General features: G+C 39.1%; 2 protein-coding genes across 2 annotated transcripts in view; one reads left to right on the forward strand and one right to left on the reverse strand.

The window, feature by feature from the left end:
* Positions 1 to 326: 326 nt before the first annotated feature.
* Positions 327 to 2953, forward strand: RFESD (Rieske Fe-S domain containing; the record flags this gene model as incomplete). Its single annotated transcript, XM_080715160.1, has 3 exons — positions 327 to 501; positions 602 to 636; positions 2690 to 2953. 3 exons carry the CDS (start codon positions 327 to 329, stop codon positions 2951 to 2953), a joined length of 474 nt encoding a protein of 157 aa, XP_080571286.1.
* A 5208-nt stretch (positions 2954 to 8161) lies between these two features.
* SPATA9 (spermatogenesis associated 9) overlaps positions 8162 to 24154 on the reverse strand; it is a gene marked incomplete at both ends in the record, with an annotated part of 29986 nt that continues 13993 nt past the window's right edge. The window contains 2 exons of the mRNA XM_080719769.1: positions 8162 to 8437; positions 11395 to 11490. Coding sequence (XP_080575895.1) covers positions 8162 to 8437; positions 11395 to 11490 — 372 coding nt within the window. The remainder of the gene's footprint in view (positions 8438 to 11394; positions 11491 to 24154) is intronic.

The following is a 24154-nucleotide window of genomic DNA, read 5'->3' on the forward strand; positions in this document are numbered from 1 at the left end:
CTCAAGAAATATAGATGAAGCTGGGCGTGGTGGTGCATGCTTGTAATCCCAGCATTCGGGAGGCTGAGACCAGAGGATCACAGTTCAAGGACAACCTCAGCTACTTAGTGAGGCCCTTTGCAACTCAGTGAGACCCTGCTTCAAAATAAAGAATAAAAAAATAGGACTGGGGGTGTATCTTGGAGGAAGAATGCCCTGGGTTCCATCCCTAGTACCACAAAAAAAAAAAAAAAGAAAGAAATGTAGATGATTCTTACATCTCTGTGAGTTGTGGCCAAACTGCTGGAAAACAATTGCAATACTCATTTTTATTTTTTTTAACTAGCATGGATCTTGATGGCTCTGTACAAGATCCTGAGGAAAAGGAATATTCTCCTGTCTGTGTTGGCAGAGAAGCTGACATTAAAAAATCTGAGAGAATGACTGCTGTTGTCCATGATAGAGAAGTGGTAATTTTCTACCACAAAGGAGAATATCATGCTATGGATATTCGCTGTTACCGTAAGATCTTACTTCTCATTTGTAGAACTTATATTTATTAATCATAAACTATGAAATTCAGTTTTTTAGTGACTAGATGTAATATTCAATTACTTTTCAGATTCAGGAGGACCTCTACATTTGGGAGAAATTGAGGTATGTAAAATTAAATTTGTTCTCAACAAACTCAGATATTTCTTGTTTATATTCTTATTCTATTTCATTCTTTATTCAAATATAGTGTATATTTAGATTTAATTATATTTTAGTGCTTTTAATATAATTGCTAGTATTCTAGGTACTCATATCCCTACAAAGTAAGGAAAATCATTTCACAGATAAGTATCAGAACTATACATGTCTTTTGACCTAAAAATATACTCTAATATATCTATTCTATAATATATCTATTCTATAGCTATAATTGCACAAATATATGTCTGTTCAGAGGAAAGATTCATTGTAGTATTATTTATTATAATAAAAATTGGAAGACAACCTAAATAGTAAACTGGTAAAATAAAATTTTATACAACCATGGTATGTAATACTGTGAAACCATTAAATTACTAATGCAGACATATATTCTGGTATGGAAGTAGTTAACAATGGATTTTTGAGTGACAAAAGCAAGTCAGAATAGTACTAATGAGATACCATCTTAAAATTTAAAAAATACTATAATATTCAAGCTGGGCATGGTGGCACATGCTTGTAATCCCAGTACTTGGGAGGTTGAGACAGGAGGATCACAGGTTTGTGGCCAGCCTCAGCTATTTAAAGAAGAAAAACACACTTTAAGTAATAATGGAGGAATTGCCTTTCTTGCATTCCAAAACTAGGCACCTTATTTCTTCTTTCTGTCCCTTTCATTGGTGCAGGGTACAGCTTGAACTTAGTACTTCACACCCTCTACACTTGATATCCATCTGGTTCCCTACCTATCCTCATATTAAAGGATGTATGTGTATTTAAATTATGAAAATATGAGGCTGGGCGTGGTGGCGCACGCTTATAATCCCTGCGCTTGGGAGGCAGAGATAGGAGGATCATGCAGGTTTGAAGCCAGCCTTGCTGGCTTAAGAGACCCTGTTTCCAAATTAAATATATATATATATATATATATATATATATATATATATATATATATATATATATGTCTGGGAGTGTAATCTGGAGGTAGAAGGGTTTCCAGGAACCGCAGTACCACCTAAATAAATAAATAAATATTATGAAAATATGAATGTTTGCTGAAATTTCTATAAAGCTACAGATCACTGTAGCCACTGTAGAGGAAATATGTTAGCATCTGCTGCTGCTGATATCATATAATTTCTCCCAGTTCTAATCCATTAGAGGGCATTAAGACTTTGCTACTCAAAATGTGGTTCATAGCCCGGCAGCCTTGTGTCACGCAGGAACTTAGACATGCAGAATTGTGGGCCACTGCTCTAAGCATTCTGAATGTAAATTCAATTAAACAAGATCCAGATTATTCCTATACTCCTTAAGGTTTGAGAAGCACTTACATTAAGATACCTGACAGCCAGGCATGGTTGTACACACTTGTAATCACTGTACTTCAGAGACTGAGACAGGAGGATTGCAGGTTTGAAGCCAGTCTAAGCAACTTATTTTTTTCCAAATAAAAAAGGTAAAATAGGGCTGGGGATGTAGCTGGGAGGTAGAATGAACCTGGGTTCCATCCCTAGCAACACACACACACACACACACACACACACACACACACACACACGACAGTAACAGTCAGAATCACAAGTTGTTCTTTAGTTAACATCTGCACATATGCCTTTTAGTAACTCCCCCTTAAATTAATATGTGGAGTTTACAGTTCTTCCCACAGCTGGTGCAGGTCCATTTAGAAGCACCGGAAGCCCTGGCCTGGGTTCTGTGGCAGTGACTGACATTAGCATAGATAGCGAGGCTGCAGGCACTTGGTATTCTCTGACTTTGCCCTAGCAAGTCATCTTCTGATAGCACTCTCACTCACTGGGCTTCTAATGGATTGCCAAAAGGATTTGGTGACTGTCCTCAGATTAGGTTCTGCTGTATGCTGAATGATTTGTAAATGGGAGGGAAAGAGAAAAGCTGGTCTGTTCTTCCAAATCTGCAGTCGATTCTAATCTGAGATTTATCACGAACATTTGAAATGTCAAGACTACTTAATCAGTTATTTTTTTCCTCTTAGGATTTCGATGGACGACCATGTATAGTTTGTCCCTGGCATAAATTCAAAATTACTTTGGCCACAGGTGAAGGATTATACCAGTCTATAAACCCTAAAGACCCATCAGCAAAACCCAAGTGGTGCTCCAAAGGAATAAAGCAAAGGATTCACAGAGTGACTGTTGAAAATGGGAATATTTATGTGACTCTTTCTAAAGAACCTTTTAAGTGTGACTCTGATTATTATGCCACTGGAGACTTCAAAGTAATTCGGAGTTCTTCCTGATAAAAATACATGGTAATGAAAAATATTGTGTGTGGTTGAATATATGTTTAGATTACATTTGCTTCAGTAACAAGGATGAATTCCTTTCAACCTACTTACAAGTATTACTTATCTTTAAAAACTCATATAGATGTGAGTGGTTTAAAAGCACACGAACAGCTGGACGTGGTGGCACATGTTTGTAATCCCAATACTTGGGAGGCGGAGACAGGAGGATCGCGCAGGTTGGAAGCCAGCCTCAGCTACTTAGGCTCAGGAACTTAGTGAGACCCTGTTTCCAAATAAAATATATAATAGGTCTGGGAGTATAGCCCAGAGGTAGAAAGCCCCTGGGTTCTATCCCCAGTACCACACATACAATAAAAGCACATGAACATAGTATGATTTAAGGATTACTGTTAGGATCAACAAAATACATTTCATCTAGTTCTCTGGGTTGATAACCAGAAGGTTATAGGTTGGGGATTTTTAGTTTCAGAAGGATAAAAATAATTTAGAACAATGAGAATAACAGGTAGAAATTAAGATTTTGTAGGAAAAAAATTAAATCATGAAGTCTTTCACTATTATTTTCACCATATAGGCACTTATTTTTTCTTTTAATGCCATGCTTTTTATGTTTTTAAAGAAAAAAGTGAATGCACTGATAATGATTAATCTGATACACAGACATGTGCTCATCCTCAAAGACATTTCCTAACTTCATTCTGAGCCTCTCACCATCCTAGGATACAGGATACAGCTATTTTGTTGCTTTTTTTAAAAAATGGCGGAAATTTCATATTACTTCTTTTTCTTGGCATATTATTTTTGAATCATTTCTTTTACTTATTAGATTTTTGGGGAAGGAGATTTACCTCATTTAATATCCCTTCACTTTAATTATTTCCATATCCTTTCTCAATTTTGCACATAAAACATGACGAAGAGTGCCTTCAGTCCATTGTGATTACTACCCTCCCTCCCTGTCAAGGTCTCCTTTTAAGTGGGGAAAAAATCCTATCTGACACAGCTGACTTCATTCTGGGAAAGTTTTAATGTGAACAAAGTACACACAATGGACTCTCAGGACTCAACTGCAACAACTGCCAGCATTCTTTCATTCCTGTTTCATTGATACCTCCACCTATTCCCTACCACCCCTATTTTATTACTAATTTTATATTTTAAAGGAAAAATTTAAATACATTGAAATGTTTAAACCTTGGGCATATGTTTTTTTCCACATATATAGTAGACTTACACTTAAAAAATTCTTTCAGAAATTTGATCAACTTACATGCTAAACTTAAAAATGAGAAATTTAGAGCAGGATGTGGTGGTGTATGCTTGTAATTCCAGTACTTGGGAGGCTGAGACAGGAGGATCGCAGTTCATGGACAGCCTCAGCTACTTAGTGAGGCCTTCTACAACTTTAGTGAGACTTTCTTTCAAAATAAGGATTGAAAAATAGGGATAGGGGTGTAACTCAGAGGTAGAATGCCCCTGAGTTCCATTCCCAGTACTGGGGGGGGGGGGGGATTGATTTAGTTGGGCATGTTAGTGCATGTCTTTAATCTTAGTTTCTTAATTGGGAGGCTGAAACAGGAAGATTACAGGTTTAAGGCAAACCTTGGCAGTTTAGTAAGACGCTCAGCATCTTAGCAAGACCTTGTTTCAAAATAAAAAGGGCTAAAGATATGGGATTGAAGAAGAATGCCTGTAGTGTGGATCCCCAGTACCAAAAAAAGAGGAAGAGAAACTAACCGAATTAGATATTAATACTGAATAAACCTTGGCTCAGTTTCTCTCTGGTCAAGGCAGATCCATCCTTCCTTCTTTCCTTCCTCCCTCCCTCTCTCCCTTTTTTCCTTTCTCCCTCCCTCCCTTTCATATCAGGAATCTTCAGACTCAACAAGTTAGATTATGAAGTAAGGAATCTACGCACAACTTGCCCAGCCATGAGAGATGTAGAATTTCCTTATTTAGTGAGCTTTTCAAATAAAATATTTTAAAAAAATTAGAGAACTTTGCACAAGTGTGCACAACTGTTCCCCATCTATTTTATGAAGACAAGAGATTTAGGACTTCAGTCCCCAGAGTTCACAGGCAGGGTGAATGTTCAGTTGGTGCACCCTGGTTTTACTGTGCTGATTATTTATATTCAGTGCTGTCCTGGTTGCCTGGTGCCCACACCATACTAGCTGTTAAGCTTTGAGAATAGTACTCTCAATGTCATGCAAATTTCAGCAGCACATCATAGAATATAAGAGCAAATAGAACCAGAGAGGATGAGTGGCTTCTGAATCCAGAGTGAGAACTTTTTGTTAAGAATAAAAACTAGAAGCTGGGCGTGGTGGCGCACGCTTGTAATCTCAGCATTTGGGAGGCTGAGACAGGAGGATCAGGGTTCACAAACAGCCTCAGCTACTTAGTGAGGTCCTTTGCAATTCAGGGAGACTCTGTTTCAAACTATAGAATAAAAAATATGGTTGGAGGTGTAGCTCGGTGGTATAATGCCCTTGGGTTTCATCCCTAGTACCTCAAAAAAAAAAAAAAAAAAAAGAATGGAACCTAGTCTCAGAGCACAGTAGTCTTCATGATTTAGGACTGAGTCAGGAGTCTGTGCCTTACACTATTCCATTCCCACCTGTACTCTTTCCCTTGGCTATTGTAAAAATAGTGAGTAAATATGGTATGTAAGGAATCTGTTTACAGACTCTACTTATGTTTCCTTTTCTGTTGGAATATACATTTGTTACTCATTTCTCAGACTACTCACAAGCCAGGTTTGGTCTTTTAATAAATGTTGTTCATAACAGCAGCAACTTACCACTTATAAAAAATGTGCTATCTTAAGTGTTAAACCTTGAATGACCACTAAGGTCTTATACATACCCAGAATTTAAATTACATAGGAGAGCCAGGCACCAGGCATGGCAGTGCTCACCTATAAATCCAGCTACTAGGAAGGATGAGGCAGAAGGATTACCAGCTCAAAGCCAGACACAGCAAATTAGCAAGACTCTGACTCAAAAAAAAAAAAAAAAAAAAAAAGGCTAGGAAGCCTGGCGTGGTGGTGCACTCCTGTAATCCCAGGATCGCAGATTCAAAGACAGCCTGAGCAAGTACTGAGACTCTTAGCAACCTAGCAAGACCCATTTGAAGAATAAAAATAAAATAAGGCTGAGGGGGTAGCTCAGAGGTAGAATGCCCCTGGGTTCAATCCATAGTACCCCCCTCCAAAAAAAAGAAGGCATAAAAGAAACCAAAACCAGGCAAAAAACTAAGACCCAGGTTTACAGGGCCAATTATAGGAGCATTTTCTCTCAGGATCCAATGACAATAATGGTTTCTGGTTCTAAGTTTGTGTCTTTAAATCTGGAAATTTAGAAGGTCACATTGCCCGGCGTGGTGGTGGCATGGCAGTGGCACTCACCGTCCCAGCTACTTACTTGGGAAGTTGAGGCAGGAGGATCACTTGATTCAAGAGTTCCTCACCAGCCTGGGCAACATAAGGAGACCTGAGCTCATAAAAGTAGTTTTGGGGGAGGTTACTGGGGATTGAGCGTAGGGCCATTTCACCCTCGAGCTATACCCCAGCCCTATTTTATTTTCTGTTTTCAAACAGGGTCTCATTAGGTTGTTGAGAGTTTCACTACATTGCTAAGACTGGTCTCAAACCTGCAATCCTCCTGTCTCAGCTCCTAAGTACTGGGATTGCAGGTATGTACCATCAAACCTGGCTTAAAAGTAATTTTTTAAAAAGGGGCAACATGCAAGGCGTGGTGGTGAACGCTTATAATCCTAGCATTTGGGAGGCGGAGAATGGAGGATCGTGGTTCACAGACAGCCTCTGCTACTTAGACCCTTTGCAACTCAGTGAGACCCTGTCTCCAAAAATAAAAAGACTAAAAAATGGGGTTGGGGGTGTAGCTCAGAGGTGCAATGCCCCTGGGTTCCATCCCCAGTACTGTAAAAAAAAAAAAAGAGGGTAACATTATCCTGTCCTTATATATGGAAATCTCGTAGCATTTGTAAATAATTTTTATAAATTTTGACATCTAGCCGGGCGTGGTGGCACACGCTTGTAATCCCCGCGCTTGGGAGGCGGAGACAGGAGGATCGCGCAGGTTCGAAGCCAGCCGCGCACGCTGGCTTAGGAGAGACCCTGTTTCCAAAAATGAAAATGTAGAAATAGGTCTGGGAGTGTAGCCCGGAGGTAGAAGGGCTTCCAGGAACCCTAGTACCACCAAAATAAAAATAAAAATAAAAATAAATAAATAAATAAATTTTGACATCTAAATTGCACCTAAGTCCTGTGTGTGTGTGTGTGTGTGTGTGTGTGTGTGTGTGTGTGTGTGTGTGTTTATGGGGGATTTAACTTGGGGACAGTCTACCTTTAGCTACACTCCCAGCCCTATTTTATTTTGATTTTGAAATAAGATCTCACCATTTGATGAGAATCTCACTACTTGCTGAGGCTGTCCTTTGAACTATGATCCTCCTGCCTCAGTCTCTTAAGGACTGGGATTATAAGTAAGCATCACCATGCCTGGTTTCTCCATAACTTTATAAGTGAGTTATAAAAAAAAATTGATAGGCAAACTCAAACTCTGTAGCTACAGATAGAAAATAATTTTTATCTCTGAAAAAATTATGTGGCATTTTGATAGGGTTTTTCCCAGATAAATAGATACCCCTTCCCCAAACAAGTCTCTAATAAAAACACAAATGTATACAGATATCCTCATATTATAAGCCAGTGTGACGTCTAACCTACAAAGGGTAAATTTTCTTGTCTTCTTGTTCATCAGAAATACTGTAGCTGGGTATGGTGGCACATGCCTGTAATCCTATTATTTAGGAGGAGGAGACAGAGGATCACATGTGTGAAAATGGCCTCAGCAATGACCAAGACTCTCAGAAACCTAGTGAGACCCTGTTTAAAAAAAAAAAAATACCCTGGGTTCATTGGTTCATTTTCAAGTAACACACACACACACACACACACACACACACACACACACACAGTAGTCATACATATATTCTACATCAAGGTGCATTTTATTTTCTGTACCATATAAATACTAGAGAATGACACCACACATACCTTTTAAACAAAAGGCAGAGCTTTCAGTATATAGTTTCCTAGTTTTGTCAGATGAAATGTGCGGTTAGCTAGGCAACTCTTGAGCTCTCCACGGCGATACTTGTTTTCAAAATTGTTCATTCATTCATTTCAGCTGATTGATCAAACACGGAGTGTAAAACCTGGATCTTCTGCTTATTAGCAGGAAGTGGGGGGTGATCTGAAGCATCTGGCTTCTCCGGCAGTGACCTGTATGGTTTCGCTTTAATTTCACCTTCAGGAAACATGGGCTTTGAAAGCAGAGGTTCAGAAAAGGCTTTTCTAAAATGTTCGTGCTCTCCATTTTGCCTTATGAATTCTTCTTCTTGAAAAATGTTCTTTGCCTTCTCCAGCACAGCATTTACACAGACTGCCTATATAATTAAAATTTGTGAAGAGTAAAAGTTCTTTGGAAGCCACAACCATAGATTAAAAAGTCAATAAAATATTTACATAAACTCATTAGCAATATATTCTAGTGAAAATCACTTTCAGGAGGCCTTGGCACATGATAAGCACTGAGAGACTGAGCCCTTGTTCTAAATATGTTACATCAAATTCTAGAGAGCAGTTTAAAGCCTAGCATGTTTCAATAAAGATGTGCTTTATGTCTTTTTCTTTCTCGATTCATTGTATGTCTACCATCATCATTCTTCTGACTTAATAAATTAAACATTTTTGAGAGATAGAATTTATTCCCAAAAATATTAGTATTGCAGAGTAGGTTTTTTGAACTCAGGGACACTCTACCTCTGTGCTACACCCTGAGCCCTATTTTAATTTGAAACAGAGTCTCCCTAAGTTGCTGAGGCTGTCCCTGAACCTGCAATCCTCTTGTCTCAGTCTCCCAAGTACTGGAATTGTAGCTATGCATCACCATGTCCAGATAGAATATATGTTTCAAGTAAGCATGGCACCGCGGCACACACTTATAATCCCAGTACTTGCAAGACTGAGACAAGGAGATCAGAGGGTCAAAGCTAGTGTATGGTAACCTAATGAGACCCCGTTTCAAAATAAAAAAATAAATAGGGCTGGGAATATAGCTCAGATATAGAATGCTTCTGATTTCAGTCCTCAGTACCCCTCACAGGATTATATGTTTATTTTATTTATTTATTTATTTATTTATTTATTTATTTATTTTTGGTGGTACTGGGGGTGGAACACAGAGACTTTCTACCTCTGGGCCATACTCCCAGAACTTTTTTTTTTTTTTTTTTTGGAAACAGGGTCTCACTAAGTTGCTGAGAGTCTCACTAAGTAGCTGAGGCTGGCTTCAAACCTGTGCGATCCTCCTGTCTCAGCCTCCCAAGCGTGGGGATTACAAGTGTGCGCCACCACGCCCAGCTAGGATTATATGTTTAAAGTACAAATCAATTAAAAAAAAACTAGATATCTCTCTTTAGAAAAATGAAAGCGACTTTAACAGAAATTCATGAAAGAGGATAACCAAAATGTCCAATTTATGTAAAGTTACCTCCTTAATAATCAGTGATATAAAAATTAAAACCACAACGCAATAAACTGCATACCTTCAGAAATGGCCAAAGTGGAACATATAATACCAAGTGTAAGTGGTATTAAACAATGACTTGATTTTTATAATCTGCTAAAATGGGTGAAAATTGCTAAAAATCATTTTAGAAAACTGGTTTGTACCATTAGAGATAAACACATACATAGCCAGTAACCTAACAATTTCACTAAAAGGTATGAACAAGAATATTTATAGTAATTTTATTTATAATATCCCAAAATGGAAACAGTTCAAATTCCTATCAACAGTTGAATAGATAAATAGAAAAACAAGTGGTGGGCCGAGCGTGGTGGTGCACACTTGTAATCCCAGCATTCAGGAGGCTGAGACTAGAGGGTCACGGTTTGCTGACAGCCTCAACTACTTAGCGAGTCCCTTCGCAACTCAGTGAGACCCTGTTTCAAGAAATAAAAAGACTAAAAAATAGGGCTGGGAATGTATCTTGGAGGTATAATGCCCCTGTGTTCCATCCCCAGTACTGCAAAAATAAATAAATAAATGATGATACAGTCGATCAAGGGAATACTGCACAGCTATGAAAACGAACAAACTACTGCTATTGGCAACAAATGAATCTGATAATGACAGCGTTGAACAAAAGACAATCATGAAAGAAAATACACTATTATTTTATTTACATATAATTCAAAACACTGAACTGTCTGTGGTATTATAAGTCCAAATAATGGTTGGCTTTGCAGAAAAGGGTACTGATTGTCAGGATGCAATACAGAAACTTCTGGAATGATAGTAATGTTTTGTTTCTTGACTTGAATGGTACATAGACTAGTGGATTTTGTTATAATTTATCAAGCTAGGTACTTTTTGTAGTGTGTGTGTGTGTGTGTGTGTGTGTGTGTGTGTGTGTGGTACTTGGGATGAAACCCAGGGATATTCTACCTCCAAGATGCAAAGGGCCTCACTTAATAGCTGAGGCTGTCCAAGAACCACGATCCTTCTGTTTCAGCCTCCCAAATGCTGGGATTACAAGTATATGCCACCACGCCCAGCTTGTATGTTATAGGTTTGGTTGTTAGTTTGTGTGTGTGTGTGTATGTGTGTATGTGTGTGTGGGGGGCGGGGGGGTCTGGGGATGGAACCCAGGAGCATTTGACCTCCGAGCTATACCCCCTGCCCTATTTTTATTCTTTATTTTGAAACAGGGTCTCACTGAGTTGCAGAGGGCCTCACTAAGTAGCTGAGGCTGTCCGTGAACGGCGATCCTCCATCTCAGCCTCCCTAATGCTGGGATTACAAGCATGCGCCACCACGCCCGGCTTGTTACAGGTTTTTTTTTTTTAAATAAAATATAAATGGCTATTGGTTAACAGAAAGTAAAGCCCTTGTAACTGATAAAAATCTTTCATAGTTTTGTCATGCCAAGCCCTTATAGTCAAAATACTATGTGCTAATACTCGTGTTCTCCAAAGTCATAGACCCAAAATAATACTATATTAAACTTTAGCCATTATGTGAGAATGGCTGAAACAAAAGAGTGCTATTAGGTAAAGCAAAACCCAAAATATTTTGACTGATGAGCTATATAAAATTAAAAACTTTATAAAATTAAAATAATTTTAGTTATTAAAACAAATTGGATTTAGGTAGATTGATTTGGTTCCTCAGGAAAGTAAATGTCTAATGTGAAATTATTTATATAACAAGAGGATAGTTTTATGAGGTTTTTATGAGCAGTTTTATGAAGTATAATACTACCACACAGTATTATCTTCAACCTTACATAAAATAAGTTATATTTACTTTTAGGATCTAGTAACTTTCTTAACTTACCAAATAAATTAGTGCTGCGTATGAAGCATATATTATGCTAGTTAAAGCGGTCTTTGCTGGAAAAGAAATGATTTCAAATAAAGAACCCTTTCTGACCTGCAAAAACAGAAAGGATTTTCTTATTAAAACAAAAATTTTCAATGCTTCTATGTTATATTTTACAGTGCTATTGTAGTGAGAACTTAAATTTTTTTCTAAAGAATGCCATTTGCATCGCAACTACCAGGGTCTTTTTCACGTTGTGAAAACATGCTAGCTTACCTTTTTTTCTTTTAACAAAATGGTATTTGCTTTCTTTTACTAATCAAAACATAGGACAAATATATTAATGTTACATTTCTGAAATTTCTCTAACCATTTGCTATTACAAACTGTGCTCACTAGGAGGTGCTGCTGTGCACCTTAGAAAAACAGTCTTTTCTTTGTTCAAATTTGTGTAATCATTCTTTACACAAGTTATTCACAACCTCAAGCAAAGAGCAATCTAAATACTCAGCATTTCCTGGAGATTAATGACCTGCTTGGATATGTTAATCATAAGACTGCTGAAGGCCAGCGCTGACTTTAGATGATCATTAAGCTTCAGGAAACGATTTATGCTCATAGCCCACACGCTGTTCTGAAGGTTTATACTAGTAATGAATTTGCCTCTCAGATGTTTTGAATTTCTGGTAACCGGTGCTCCTGCCTTAACATATACGAATTACAGAATCTGTTGCCTTGAGCAGACTATGAACTGAAAACATTAGGAAAAACCTTCCCTTCCCACTCGGCAGTGAGGTGGCAGTTAGCCGTGCTCCGAGATGAGCTGAACCACTAGAAGGCTTCCAGGAGCTGCCAAACGGTACAGTCTGCAGCTAATAAAGTCATGTGAATGCACAGTAGAAAATGCACAAGAACTAAAAGGAACACTGTGTACGTGCTCATTAAAACGTGATTTATGATGCTGAGGGCTGAGAGTAGCTCCATGGTAGAGTGCTTGCCTAACATGTGCATAGTCCTGTTTCAAACCCCAGCATGCAAAAAAAAGAAAAAGTTATTTATAACACCGAAAAAACTGAAAATGATAACAGAATGGTGAGGAAAATTATATCTACCTAATTATATATTATGCGGCTGTTTGAAAGGTGCTTCTACAGAACATATGATAACATTTTATTGAGCAAACACTTCCATGGCACAGAGTAACAGGTCCTGTTTTGTGTGTTCTATAAGCCAGGGGTAGGGGCGCACCCCTGCAATCCCAGCCACCCAGAGCACTGAGGCAGGGGCATCTTTTGAGACAGGCTGGGCAACATCACAAAACCTTATCTCAGAGTGACAACAAACGATGAACTGTGCGCTTTACAAAGGTTCTGTTTAGTTCTTAAAGCAATCTCACAAAGTTGATGTTATCATCCCCTGTCCACAAAGAAAAAAAAAAAAAAAGGAAAAGGAGAGGAAGTTAATAAAGGTAATGCAGCTGGTAAGTAGATAAGTTAGATTTAAGCCAGGAACCACACTCCAAGGCCCAAACACTTAGTGTGATTGTTAAGCTACATTGCCAGCACAGCTGTGCTGCCTTGGGGTGTACTGCTCAGGAAAAGTGGGAAAGGATAAGAAGATGCTTGTAAACTGACATAATGCCTACAAACGGTGGCAACAAGGGACATGGTAGGCATTATTAGTACCTTACGATATGTGGGAAAGAGGAAGGTTCAAAGTAATAAGCATAACAAGTGATTCTATTCCAAATAAAAGCAAGCCGAACTAATGTATGCCACGGAAATTCGAGAAAATGGTTATCCCAGCAAAGGGGAGATTAGTGACTAGAAGGCAGCAGGAGATTTTGAGGGGAGCTGCTTACAGGTGACTGAACCAAAGATTGTGCTAAGTTTGTGAAAATTCATTGAGTTGTACATTTAATAATGTGCATACTACTCTGAAAGTTTCAACTACAGAACTTAAGTATTCTGTATCTAATATTTTTAGGACAAAACAATGAACTTTGCATAGGAAAATGTGGGCGCAGAACTGCATCACAATTTTAGCACCTTTAATGTTTTAGTAGTACCGCCTTTGTACAGTTAGCACTTACAGAATACTCATTATATGTCAATTTATTTTTTAGTGGCTTCACTTGCACAGTCTTATTTTATCCTTGAAACAAGCAAACCATGAAACAGGAGTCAGGAGTGATGGTACACACTTAGAACTCTAGTATTTAAGAGGCAAGAGGGTCACAGGTTTGTGGTTCCCCCATGGCAATTTAGTAAGACCCTGTTTCAAATTTAAAAAAAAAAAAATTGCCAGGCATGTAATCCCTGCGCTTTGGAGGCAGAGACAGGAGGATCGTGCAGGTTCGGAACCAGCCTCGCTGGCTTAAGAGACCCTGTTTCCAAAATAAAAAAAATTTAAAATAGGTCTGGGAGTGTAACCCGGAGGTAGAAGGGCTTCCAGGAACCCTAGTACCACACACACAAAAAAATTTACAAAAAATTAAAATAGAACTGAGGGTAGAGCTCAGAAGTAGAATGCCCCTGGGTTCAATCCTTAGTGCCCCCTACCATGCACACACATATGCATACAAACCTATGAAATAGGAACACACGTTCAGAGAGATCAAATTCTTTCTTGTTTCCTATATTTTCCGAGTTAAGTCGAAAGAACATATGGTATTTTATAAGTAAAACTGTTAAAATATGAGTATACTCGCATCCTGTGGTAGTCTTTGCAGTTTTGCTCCTTCACACTGAATGAAGAATAACATTGCCAGTTCCCCTGCCTCCCTCTTAAGTGATCAATGAAACGCTGAAACCAAGAGTATTAGCTAAGCTACAAGCTGAGAATGTCCAGGGAAGCCTCTTTGCTTCCTTCATCTTTCCTCTTCAGGACATATCAATTCCTAGATATAGAGGAATGTAGGGGGTAATTTTAACCCTTCCCTCCATAATTCAACCAGGCAAATTCCCAGAATTACCGACTTCAGTGAAGTTTCCAGGAAATGAAATAGGGGTCGCTTGTTCCCTCTTGCTAGAAGAACCAACATGACAGTGTGCCTTTGAGTCTGACTAAAAGGCCACCAGAAGACAAGCATATGAGGGCAGACTCTCCCGCAGAACGCCTCCAAGCAGAGCAGAGAGCCTCATCACCGTGTGTGTAGTGGAGGGCCATAATGGATAACTAGTAGGCCACATACAGTAAGTAAAAGTGGTGCCTGGATGAGAAATCATGTGTTTCACTACATCATTCTTTCTTGGATTTATTTCACCTAAAAGTTATTAAAACTGATTAGCTTCAAAATAAATTATGAAGATAATATATGTTACGCTTCTAAACAGCTCATCTTTATAGTGCCTCAGTGTCATCTTTTCACTATTTTAATGCTTCTAGTAAATAATTTCTATTTCTGTAACAAATCATCCCTGTAGGAAATATATTTCTTCCAAAATTTATGTGGCTACTGGCAAGGAGCCATTTTTCAAGTTTACAACTTGCAGTACATATTTTTCATATTATAAACCACCCTGTTTTGTTTGGGGCTTGCTTTTAGCAGAAAAGTGTACGGTAAAAACTGAGATAAATTAACAGTACAAATTTGGTAAATGGGAGCCTTTATTTAGATTGACTCAGCCTATTTAAATTTATATCTTAATCTCATTATATCAATTTAATTGATGTTAGTATCAATATTATGTCTACATAATTTTTAAGTTAGGAACACTAAAATGTACAATAGATGGCTATTACGACATTAAAAACATTTTCAAGTTTTAACTAAACTTCTCCCATATAATTTTGACTGCTTCATCTCATAAAAGGGGTATCGGGATATCTGTGTGTGTATGTATGTGTGTGTCTTAACTAAGAATTATGTAAATCATAAGAAATCCTGCTATGAATAGTTTAAAAATAAAGCTCCACTTATAGATGACCTGAAAACCAGAAAAGTACCAGGTCTGACTTAATTTACATGTACAAACCACCTTGATGAGGGATACAATAAGAGCCACAGAAGAAACTTTCTCAGTGATTCACCGGCCAATGTTGCAGGAAAACACTCAGTATTGTTAATAGATTAGGTCCAGAAAAATAAAAGTGTTTCCTTTAAGTTTGCAAAAGCTACATGTTCGTGTCTTTGCTAAGTAACTCGCAACATCCATGAGTACAGAAAAGACTCCTAGCAGTTCACAATAAAGAAAGCTGTTTGATTTTGTTTACCCCATTGTTAACATACTGTGGACTGTCATTTTGCAGCAACTACTAATCAGGTGATCCTGCAAAGGTCAGAGTCCCAACCTCTTAGCCATCTTGGAGAAGTATGTTTTCAAGATGTCATACTTTCAGCCAGGTGTGGGAGCACACACTTATTAAAATCCCAGTACTTGGGAGGCTGAAACAGGAGGATCACAGGTTCAAAGCCAGCCTCAGCAACTTATCAAGGCCCTCTGCAACTTAGACCTGTTTAAAAAAAATATTTATTTATTTATTTATTTATTTATTTATTTATTTTGTGGTACAGGGGATTGAACCTCCAAGCTACACCCCCCCTGCCCTAATTTTTTTCATTATTTTGAAACAGGGTTTCCCTAAGTTGGGGAGAGCCTCATTAAGTAACTGACGCTGTTTGCAAATCTGTGGTCCTCCTGTCTCAGCTTCCCAAGTACTGGAATTACAAGCGTGTACCATCATCCCTGGTTCAAAAATTTTTTAAAAATGAAAACAAGGCTGGTGGTGTAGGTCATTGGTAGAATGCCCCTGGGTTCAATCCCTAGTACACACACACACACACACACACACACACACACACACACACACACGGTCCTACTTTCCAGAAAATATCTTGTTTCCCTAGGTCTGAATTATACCAGTAAGTTAGCCTCATGGTAAGCTGATTAAGAGCCCACAGAAGTTCCTAGTATTTGTTTTACAGTTTAAACCTCAAAACTTCAAACTTAAGTCCACTTTGGACTGTTGGGGGACAAATGAAAAAAAAAAAAAAACAGACTGTACTTAGATGGGCTTCTGGTCTCATTCTGAAAGGAAGAAATGAAATGAAATGGTTCCTGGGACAAAATGAAATGTCCAGGCATTATAGTGGCTAAGAGCTGGCTTCACTTGTGCCCATATCTTGCCCTGTACCATGCCATGGTGCCCATACAAAGTAGAAACAGTCATCTCAAACGCCTTTAGAGAGATGATTCTATCACAGGAAGAGCTCCTGGTCCAGTGGCTCTGCGCTGGCCTGCCAGAATCAACAACTCTGTCTGGGAGCTGACGTGTCTTGGCTGAAGTCAGCATTTAAGCTGATTATCTAGGTCACTGCAGCAAGAGCAGCTGCAGGCTTCACTCAGCCAGGCAGCTCATAAGGCTGGGCAGATGCACCATTCTGTAGGCAATGGTACTGGGGATGTTGGAAACCTACGGGGAATTCTCAACTCAAGAGTTTTCTGGTCCTGAGAACTGTCTTCAGAGAATGAGCCACTATCCTGTCGCTGCAGTCTCAGCCCTGCAGAATCTGGAGAGGTTTGCAGAGCATCCTGACTCAGCCAGGTGCAAAGGGAAGCCTCTTCTAGCAGAAAAGACAGTGGAAGGCTTGCCCGCCACCCTATGTACCCATATCACAACAGACCATCAGAATCTCTTTAGGTCACTCTTGTCAACTGAAATTTTGGGTGATTCATGTGGGGCCAGTGTTTCATTGTGCTAAGAAATATGGAATATGTGCTAGATCTGAGCATCCAGCAAGAAAGGCCCAGGTAGATTGTTGAGGGAACCATTCTCTGATTATGTTGAGTAGATGTTACTGTAGTCTTTACCTTAGACTACCCCACATCAAAGGGCTAAACACTATTCTAGTTATTGTCAGTATTTTAGTCAGCTTCCCCATTATTGTGAGAAGAACAACTTAGAAGCCAGGTATAGTGGGCACACTTGTAATCCCAGTACTTGGGAGGCTGACACAGGAGGACTGCAGATTTGTGGCCAGAATCACTTAATGAGGCCCTGTGCAACTTAGACCCTGTTTCAAAAGAAAGAATAAAAAATGGGACTGGAATTGTAGCTTATAGGTAGAATGACCCTGGGTTCAATCCCTAGTACTGCAAAGAAGAAAAAAAAAAAAACCAACTTAGAGGAGAAAAGGTATATTTGGCTTATAGTTTTCAGAGGTTCAATCAATGGACAGCTCCAAGGTATGGTAGTGGCTGCTCAGCTCATGGAGACAGGAAGATGAGAAAGGGAGGAGGAGGAGCCAGGGGCAGACATGGTCCTCAAGGCCACACCCCACCTCCTCCAGCCATCTTACCTTCTGAACCTGGCTGCACTGGGGACCCCGCTTTCAAGACACAAGCTTTTGGTGAGGCCCTTACAGACCCAAACCCTAATAGTCAGCATCCTATTAAAAATGTTCCTGGATTTCCATGTTCTTCATGGAAGTAATCTTCTATGCTGGTATTCTAAGACACATATTTTGAAAGAATGTAATAGGAGGCCATCAAGATATAGATTTATAGCCGGGTGTGGTGGCGCACACTTGTAATCCCCGCACTTGGTAGGCAGAGACAGGAGCATCGCACAGGTTTGAAGCCAGCTGCGCTGGCTTGAGAGACCCTGTTTCCAAATAAAAATATAAAAATAGGTGTGGGAGTGTAGCCTGCAGGTAGAAGGGTTTCCAAGAACCCCAGTACCACCAAAAATATATATATATATATTTATAAATTCTTAATTTATAACACAAATTATGAACCATTTAATATATTTAATCTATAATATTTAAAATGTTATAATTGTAATAACATTAACTATATTAATGTTATGCAATATTAAATGGTAGAACCATTTAAGTTATTTCAAGAACAAATGAATTATTATTATTATTATTTTTTTTTTTTGGTGGTACTGGGGATGGAACCCTTCTACCTCCAGGCTACACTCCCAGACCCATTTTTTAATATATATTTTAATTTGGAAACAGGGTCTCTTAAGCCAGCGCGGCTGGCTTCGAACCTGCGCGATCCCCCTGTCTCCGCCTCCCAAGTGCGGGGATTACAAGCGTGCGCCACCACACCCGTCACAAATGCATCTTTACATCATTTGTCACCTCTAGATCAGTGGCCAGTCAGATCTTTGGAGAGGATCTTTAGAACATACCTTCAGATAGGTTACTAGGCCGCCTTCTTTCCTATTTCCTAGTTGTCATAGAGCGATATCCTCCACGCTCTCACAAAGCACTCTCTTTGCACAGTAATTCCAGATCTTGCTTCTTTAAATCCCCTGTATCACAAAGTGCCACCTTGATGTAGGCAATCTGGAAATTCCTAGAGGAATTAATTCATGCTGGAATAATCTGCTCTAGGTAAGCTGAACCCTGTCTCATGTCGCTTCTCCAAGCAGTGACGTAGCTCTGAGCACACTATGAAGATCGTCATGAACGTCCTTCATTGAGAGAGCATTCCATTGACCTCTGCTGCGTCTCACATCTATGTTTCTCCGTTGTACCTGTGAGTTTCTCTTATATTTATATTTATATTTCTGTTCTCACTGAGCCTTTTGTGTTTGACATGGTGTTTTCTTCCTTGCTACAATTTAGTTTCCTCTTACGGACAATTCTGCATCTCTACCCTAACTACTGCATATCACGTAAGTGAAGTTTCTTCCTCACCTCATCCCTCAAGGACCCTGGAACCTCTGATCTGGGCTGTCTTCTCTCTCACCTCAGTCTCTTTGTATATACTGTTCTATTACTGGATTGATTCATCTACTTCTTCACCTGGCTAATTCTTCCCCCTTTAAGTCTCAGAATACTGTCTCTTCTGGAAAGCCTACACTGACCACTCTTTGGAATCATAGGCCTCTTTTTTATACTTATCCACAGTGCACTTTGTACCCTTTCCTAATGAACTTACTACACCCTACTGACCTTGTTTGCTTATTTACCCACCAGCTCCACAGTCCATAGGGCAAGAGAGAAAGACACATCTCTGAATCCTAGTACCTAAATTAGTAATTTTATGCATCAGGTTTTCAGTAACTCTATTGAATTATTATAAACTTGAATTCTACTTCACTTAACTTCCCCCCAAAATGTAACCATCTGGTAGTAGAACTTGTAGAGGACGATATTTAGGTAAAGCCGAAGGAGATTTGGTTTCAGCAAGGGGCAGACTGAGCTAATGTGGAACTATATGCACAAAAACACCAAGAAATTCCATGTAAAATCAAACTCAAAAAACTAGTATAAGGCTGAGTTTATGAGAAAGAAAAATCCTCTGTGCCTGGAATAAAGACGGAAGTAAAGCCAGACAGCAAGTAAGTGGGCTTTTATCCCGGAAACTTTCGGATGTTGTTGGACCCTGAAGTCATGGCTGGGTGCCTGTGTTTTAATAGAGACTGAAAATGAAGTTGGGTGGACATAAAGTGGGGATTGGGCCTGTGCAAAGCTTTCAGTGGAACCGAGACTCAAACAACTGCTCCCGACAGTACATGAAAGAAGGAAGCTATTCTTTACCTGGGGCTGGAATTCTCCCATTAGAGATTAAAGCCCCTAGCTTGTGCCTTATAGAGGAGTCCTCCGAATTTACCCTTTCAGCAGGAAAATCCAAACTAAAAAAAAAAGATTGATCCCAGGTTGCTGATACAAGATCCCTTTAATTCCTTTAGAGGGACAGTTCTAACAGCAAGGCAGGAAGGACTTTTATTAAAACAACAAAAAAGCCTTGGTTGGGGAAGTCCCACTTAAAATTATAAAACGTGAAGGAAATTATGTACTATGAGTATGATACAATATAAATCACAATAGTTAGAAAAATTAAAAATACCCAATACTTCAAAAAACAATTGTTTAAAAGGCTATACATAAATAAATAAGTTCAAAGTTATCATAGAGGTGTGTGTGTGTGTGTGTGTGTGTGTGTGTGTGTGTGTGCGCGCGCGCGCGCTTGGGGTGAAACCCAGGGGCTTTTCTATCTCTGGCTATACTCCCAGACCTATTTTATACTTTATTTGGAAACACAGTCTCACTAAGTTGCTGAGAGCCTCACTAAGTAGCTGAGGCTGACTTCGAATTTGTGCAATCCTCATGTCTCAGCCTCCCAAACCCTGGGATTACAAGCGTGCGCCACCACACCCGGCTATCAGAGTTTTTTTGTTTTGTTTTGGTTTGGTTTTTAAGGAATAAACCTGTAAAATTCTGTTGAAGAGAGAGAAGCAGCAGGGACTTTAAGGGAAAACACCTCATAGAGCTTCTAAAAATGACAAAGTATTTTAAAGTTAAGTTATGCTAAATAACTCTAAGAGTATGCTGGATAGTTAATTACTCAGGATGCATCAAAAAGAGAAAAAGAAGAAAAAGTAAATACACAATAAAGAATAAAATAAGAAGGTCTAAAGTACGTTCAGTAGGCATTCTGGATGACAAAGTTAAAGAAAATGACAAAGAAACAATATTTAAAGAAATAATAGCTAAGCATTTTCCAGAATTGAAGATGTTATCCTCAGATTGGGGAATCAGAATGATGCCCAAGAAAAGTGCACCGTTCCTGAAGTACAGTTTGACAACAGCTAGTAAAACTCGAAGTAGCTGGGCATGGCGGCGCACACCTATAATTCCAGTACTTGAGAAGCTGAGACAGGAAAATCACAAGTTTGAAGACAGCCTCAGCAACATGGAGACCCTGTTTCAAAATAAAAAGGTCTTGGCGGGGGCGTAGTTCAGAGGTCGAATGCCCCTGGGTTTAATTCCCAGTACCACATACACAATACATACACACAAAAACAATCTCGGAGCAGTTTCTCTTCAGATATATACTTGGAGAATGTCTCATACACACACGGGCCAGAAGGCATTTACAAACACGTTTACTGAAGCAGAGTTTGGAATAGAATTTTTAAAAAAGGAAACTTAATCGTCCATCTGCCTAGTAACAGATAAACTGTGGATTTTTTTTTCTTACAAAGGAATACCAGAGAGAAGTTAAAATAAACTACACCTACATTGTGTGTGTGTGTGTGTGTGTGTGTGTGTGTGTGTGTGTGTGTGTGTGTTGTACTGGGGGTAGAACCCAGGGGCTTTTACACCTCTGGGCTATACTCCCAGACCTATTTTTTATACTTTGTTTGGAAACAGGGTCTCACTAAGTTTGCTGAGAGCCTCACTAGGTAGCTGAGGCTGGCTTCGAACATATGTGATCCTCCTGTCTCGGCCTCTGCAGTGATGGGATTACAAGCATGCGCCACCACGCCTGGAAAACCACACCTACATATATTAATGATGTTGAGTAAAAACAGGAAGTTCTAGAAGGATAAATACAGTAAAATATAGTTTCTATAAATTGTAAGTACACAACAGTGTGAATAGATGCATACAAATGGAGTAGAAACATAAAATATGCACGGACATGCTCACATCAGCTTCAGTATAATGACTAATAATGACTACCTCTGCTGAGAAGACAGGTGAAGTGTCTGGGGTGGGGTTAACTGAATTTCTTTATATACAGGAGAGATCTGGAGGCATTGTGGCAAATATTCCCACCCATTAAAATTTAGGTGGGAATTACGATAAATAATGTTCTGTTTGTTTTGAAATCTTTTGTTGATAATAATTTTAAAATTAAAGCTAGATCTTAAAACAATTAGAACAAGAACAGAGGAGAGCTGGGCATGATGGGGCATACCTCTTATCCTAGTACTTGGGTGGCAGGGGGATCACAAATTTGAGGCCAGTCTTAACAATTTAGTGAGATCCTCAGCATCTTTGGTGAGATTGTTTCAAAATAAAAATAAAAATGGCTGAGGGTGTAGCTCAGAGATAGAATGCCCCTGGGTTCAATCCTCAGTATCTTAGAAGAAGAGGAGGAGGAAGAGAAGTAGGAGGAGAATCAAAGAAGAGGTATCATAGGTGTTGTTTTATTTTTGTGTGTGTGTGGTGCTGGGAATTTTTGAAGCGATTTGAAGGAGATAGTCCACATAGGAATCTTGGGCAAGCCACGGTCCCCAAGCCTGTCTCTTTCATCTCAGGTTCCCAGAGTAAGTTACCACAACTGAGCTCTAAATTCACCTCAGAAAGTCATTGTCAGTCAAGGCAAAAAGGCAAACATGTTGTGTTTTTTTTGGTTCTCATGGCTGGATTAAAGGAAACATACAAATTCAGTGATAATGGAAAGATACAAGTTGTTTTGCTTTTATCTGACACTGAATTTTCATGAGTGCCGGGAGACTATTCTCCATGGACTTCTTTCACTCCTGAACAGATTGGACTTCTGAGCAAAGGACGTATTCAAATAATAAACAGCCTTGGAAGCTGGAGAAAGCTAGAGAAAATCTATCCCCCTGGAGAGATCTGAGACATGCCTCCCCAGACATGTCAGAGGGTTCTGAAGATAAAGCCCCCCTCTTCATTTTCTCCCCCAGACATTTACCTACATTCCAGGGTATGAACAATCTCACTCTCTCTCACAGGAGAGGAGGCTAGGCAGATGTGCCAGCCTCCCTATAAAAAGCTCAGATTCTCTGAATTTCATGGTTTCTCTCTTCTGTGAAATAACCTACTACATGTACAGCTCACAGCTGACTCTCATCACACCGCCCTGTGGGAACCAAATGTAGGGAACCAACATAAGCTGTTGCTCTGTCTGACGCTTTTATTGTGAATAACAACTATCTCCCTGAGTCAAGGCTCTTGTGTATGTGTGGAAGTTCTAGCTGACTAACTGATTAGCATGCAAGAGATGAAAAATCTCAGCTCCTTCACAGTTTGTGCTTAGCAGAGCCGCAAAAAGTAGGCTCCCAGTAACATAGAGGAGGACGTCTTTAAAGATGCCACCTTTATTCATGCTAAATATAGAAATACCTTTTAAAATTGAGGTGCTTCTCACATCAATTTTCAGTAAGATCTAGGGGTTTGACAATCACAAGAACAACATTAGACTTATAGGGACATTTTAGTGGGAATGTAAGATAATATAGTTCAATTCTGTTTCTTTTTGATGATAGAAGGATGCAGCAATAAGTCTTATAGTTATTAGATAATCCAGTGCTTAAAACAAAACTTTTTTCTTTCTTTGATATCACATATTATAAAGAAACCTTTTATGAATGTTGTCCTCAGGCAATTTGTAGCTGAACTATCTCATGATATTTGGAAATGTCAGATTTTTTTAATAAGGAGCAACTCCTGCACAATGGTATATTTGTTGGGTATTTGTTGACTTTGGACATCCAGCATCCATTTTCTTGTCTTCTTGAAACAACCCAGATTTTTATTTGAGAACTTTCCAACACTACTCTCAGATCTTGTGTTCAGCTAGGGCCCCATCCCTAACTTTAGGGATGAGGCCGAGGCCAGTCTCAGTGCATCCCACCTTCCTGGTTTAGAGGCAAACACTGAGACTTAAACCAATCTCCTGCATAAACCATTCCCAAAGAGTAAAGCGAGAACTTTGCAGAAGCACAGGGTTAGGGACACTTTCTCTCTTTTCTGCTGTGATTAAATCAGGAAGGATATAGTTCTAGAAATACCTGCGATTCATCAAAGGGAAAGCCAGCCTAAGGATGGAGTCAACACAGAGAAAGTAGAACCAAGAGATGGAGAGAAAAAAGAAACAGGATCTAGAAAACATCATTTGAGTACCAATATCCAGCTGTATCTAGAATCTTAACAACTCTATAAATTGTTTGCATAAACTCTATAAATTGTTTGCACATCTTTTTTTGGTTTAACTCAGTTTGAGTCTGGCTTTCTCTCCCTTCAACACAAGACTTCTAAATTATTCCTTCTAGG

This window comes from Muscardinus avellanarius (assembly GCF_963383645.1).
Source record: "Muscardinus avellanarius genome assembly, chromosome: 1".
Lineage (NCBI taxonomy): Eukaryota > Metazoa > Chordata > Mammalia > Rodentia > Gliridae > Muscardinus > Muscardinus avellanarius.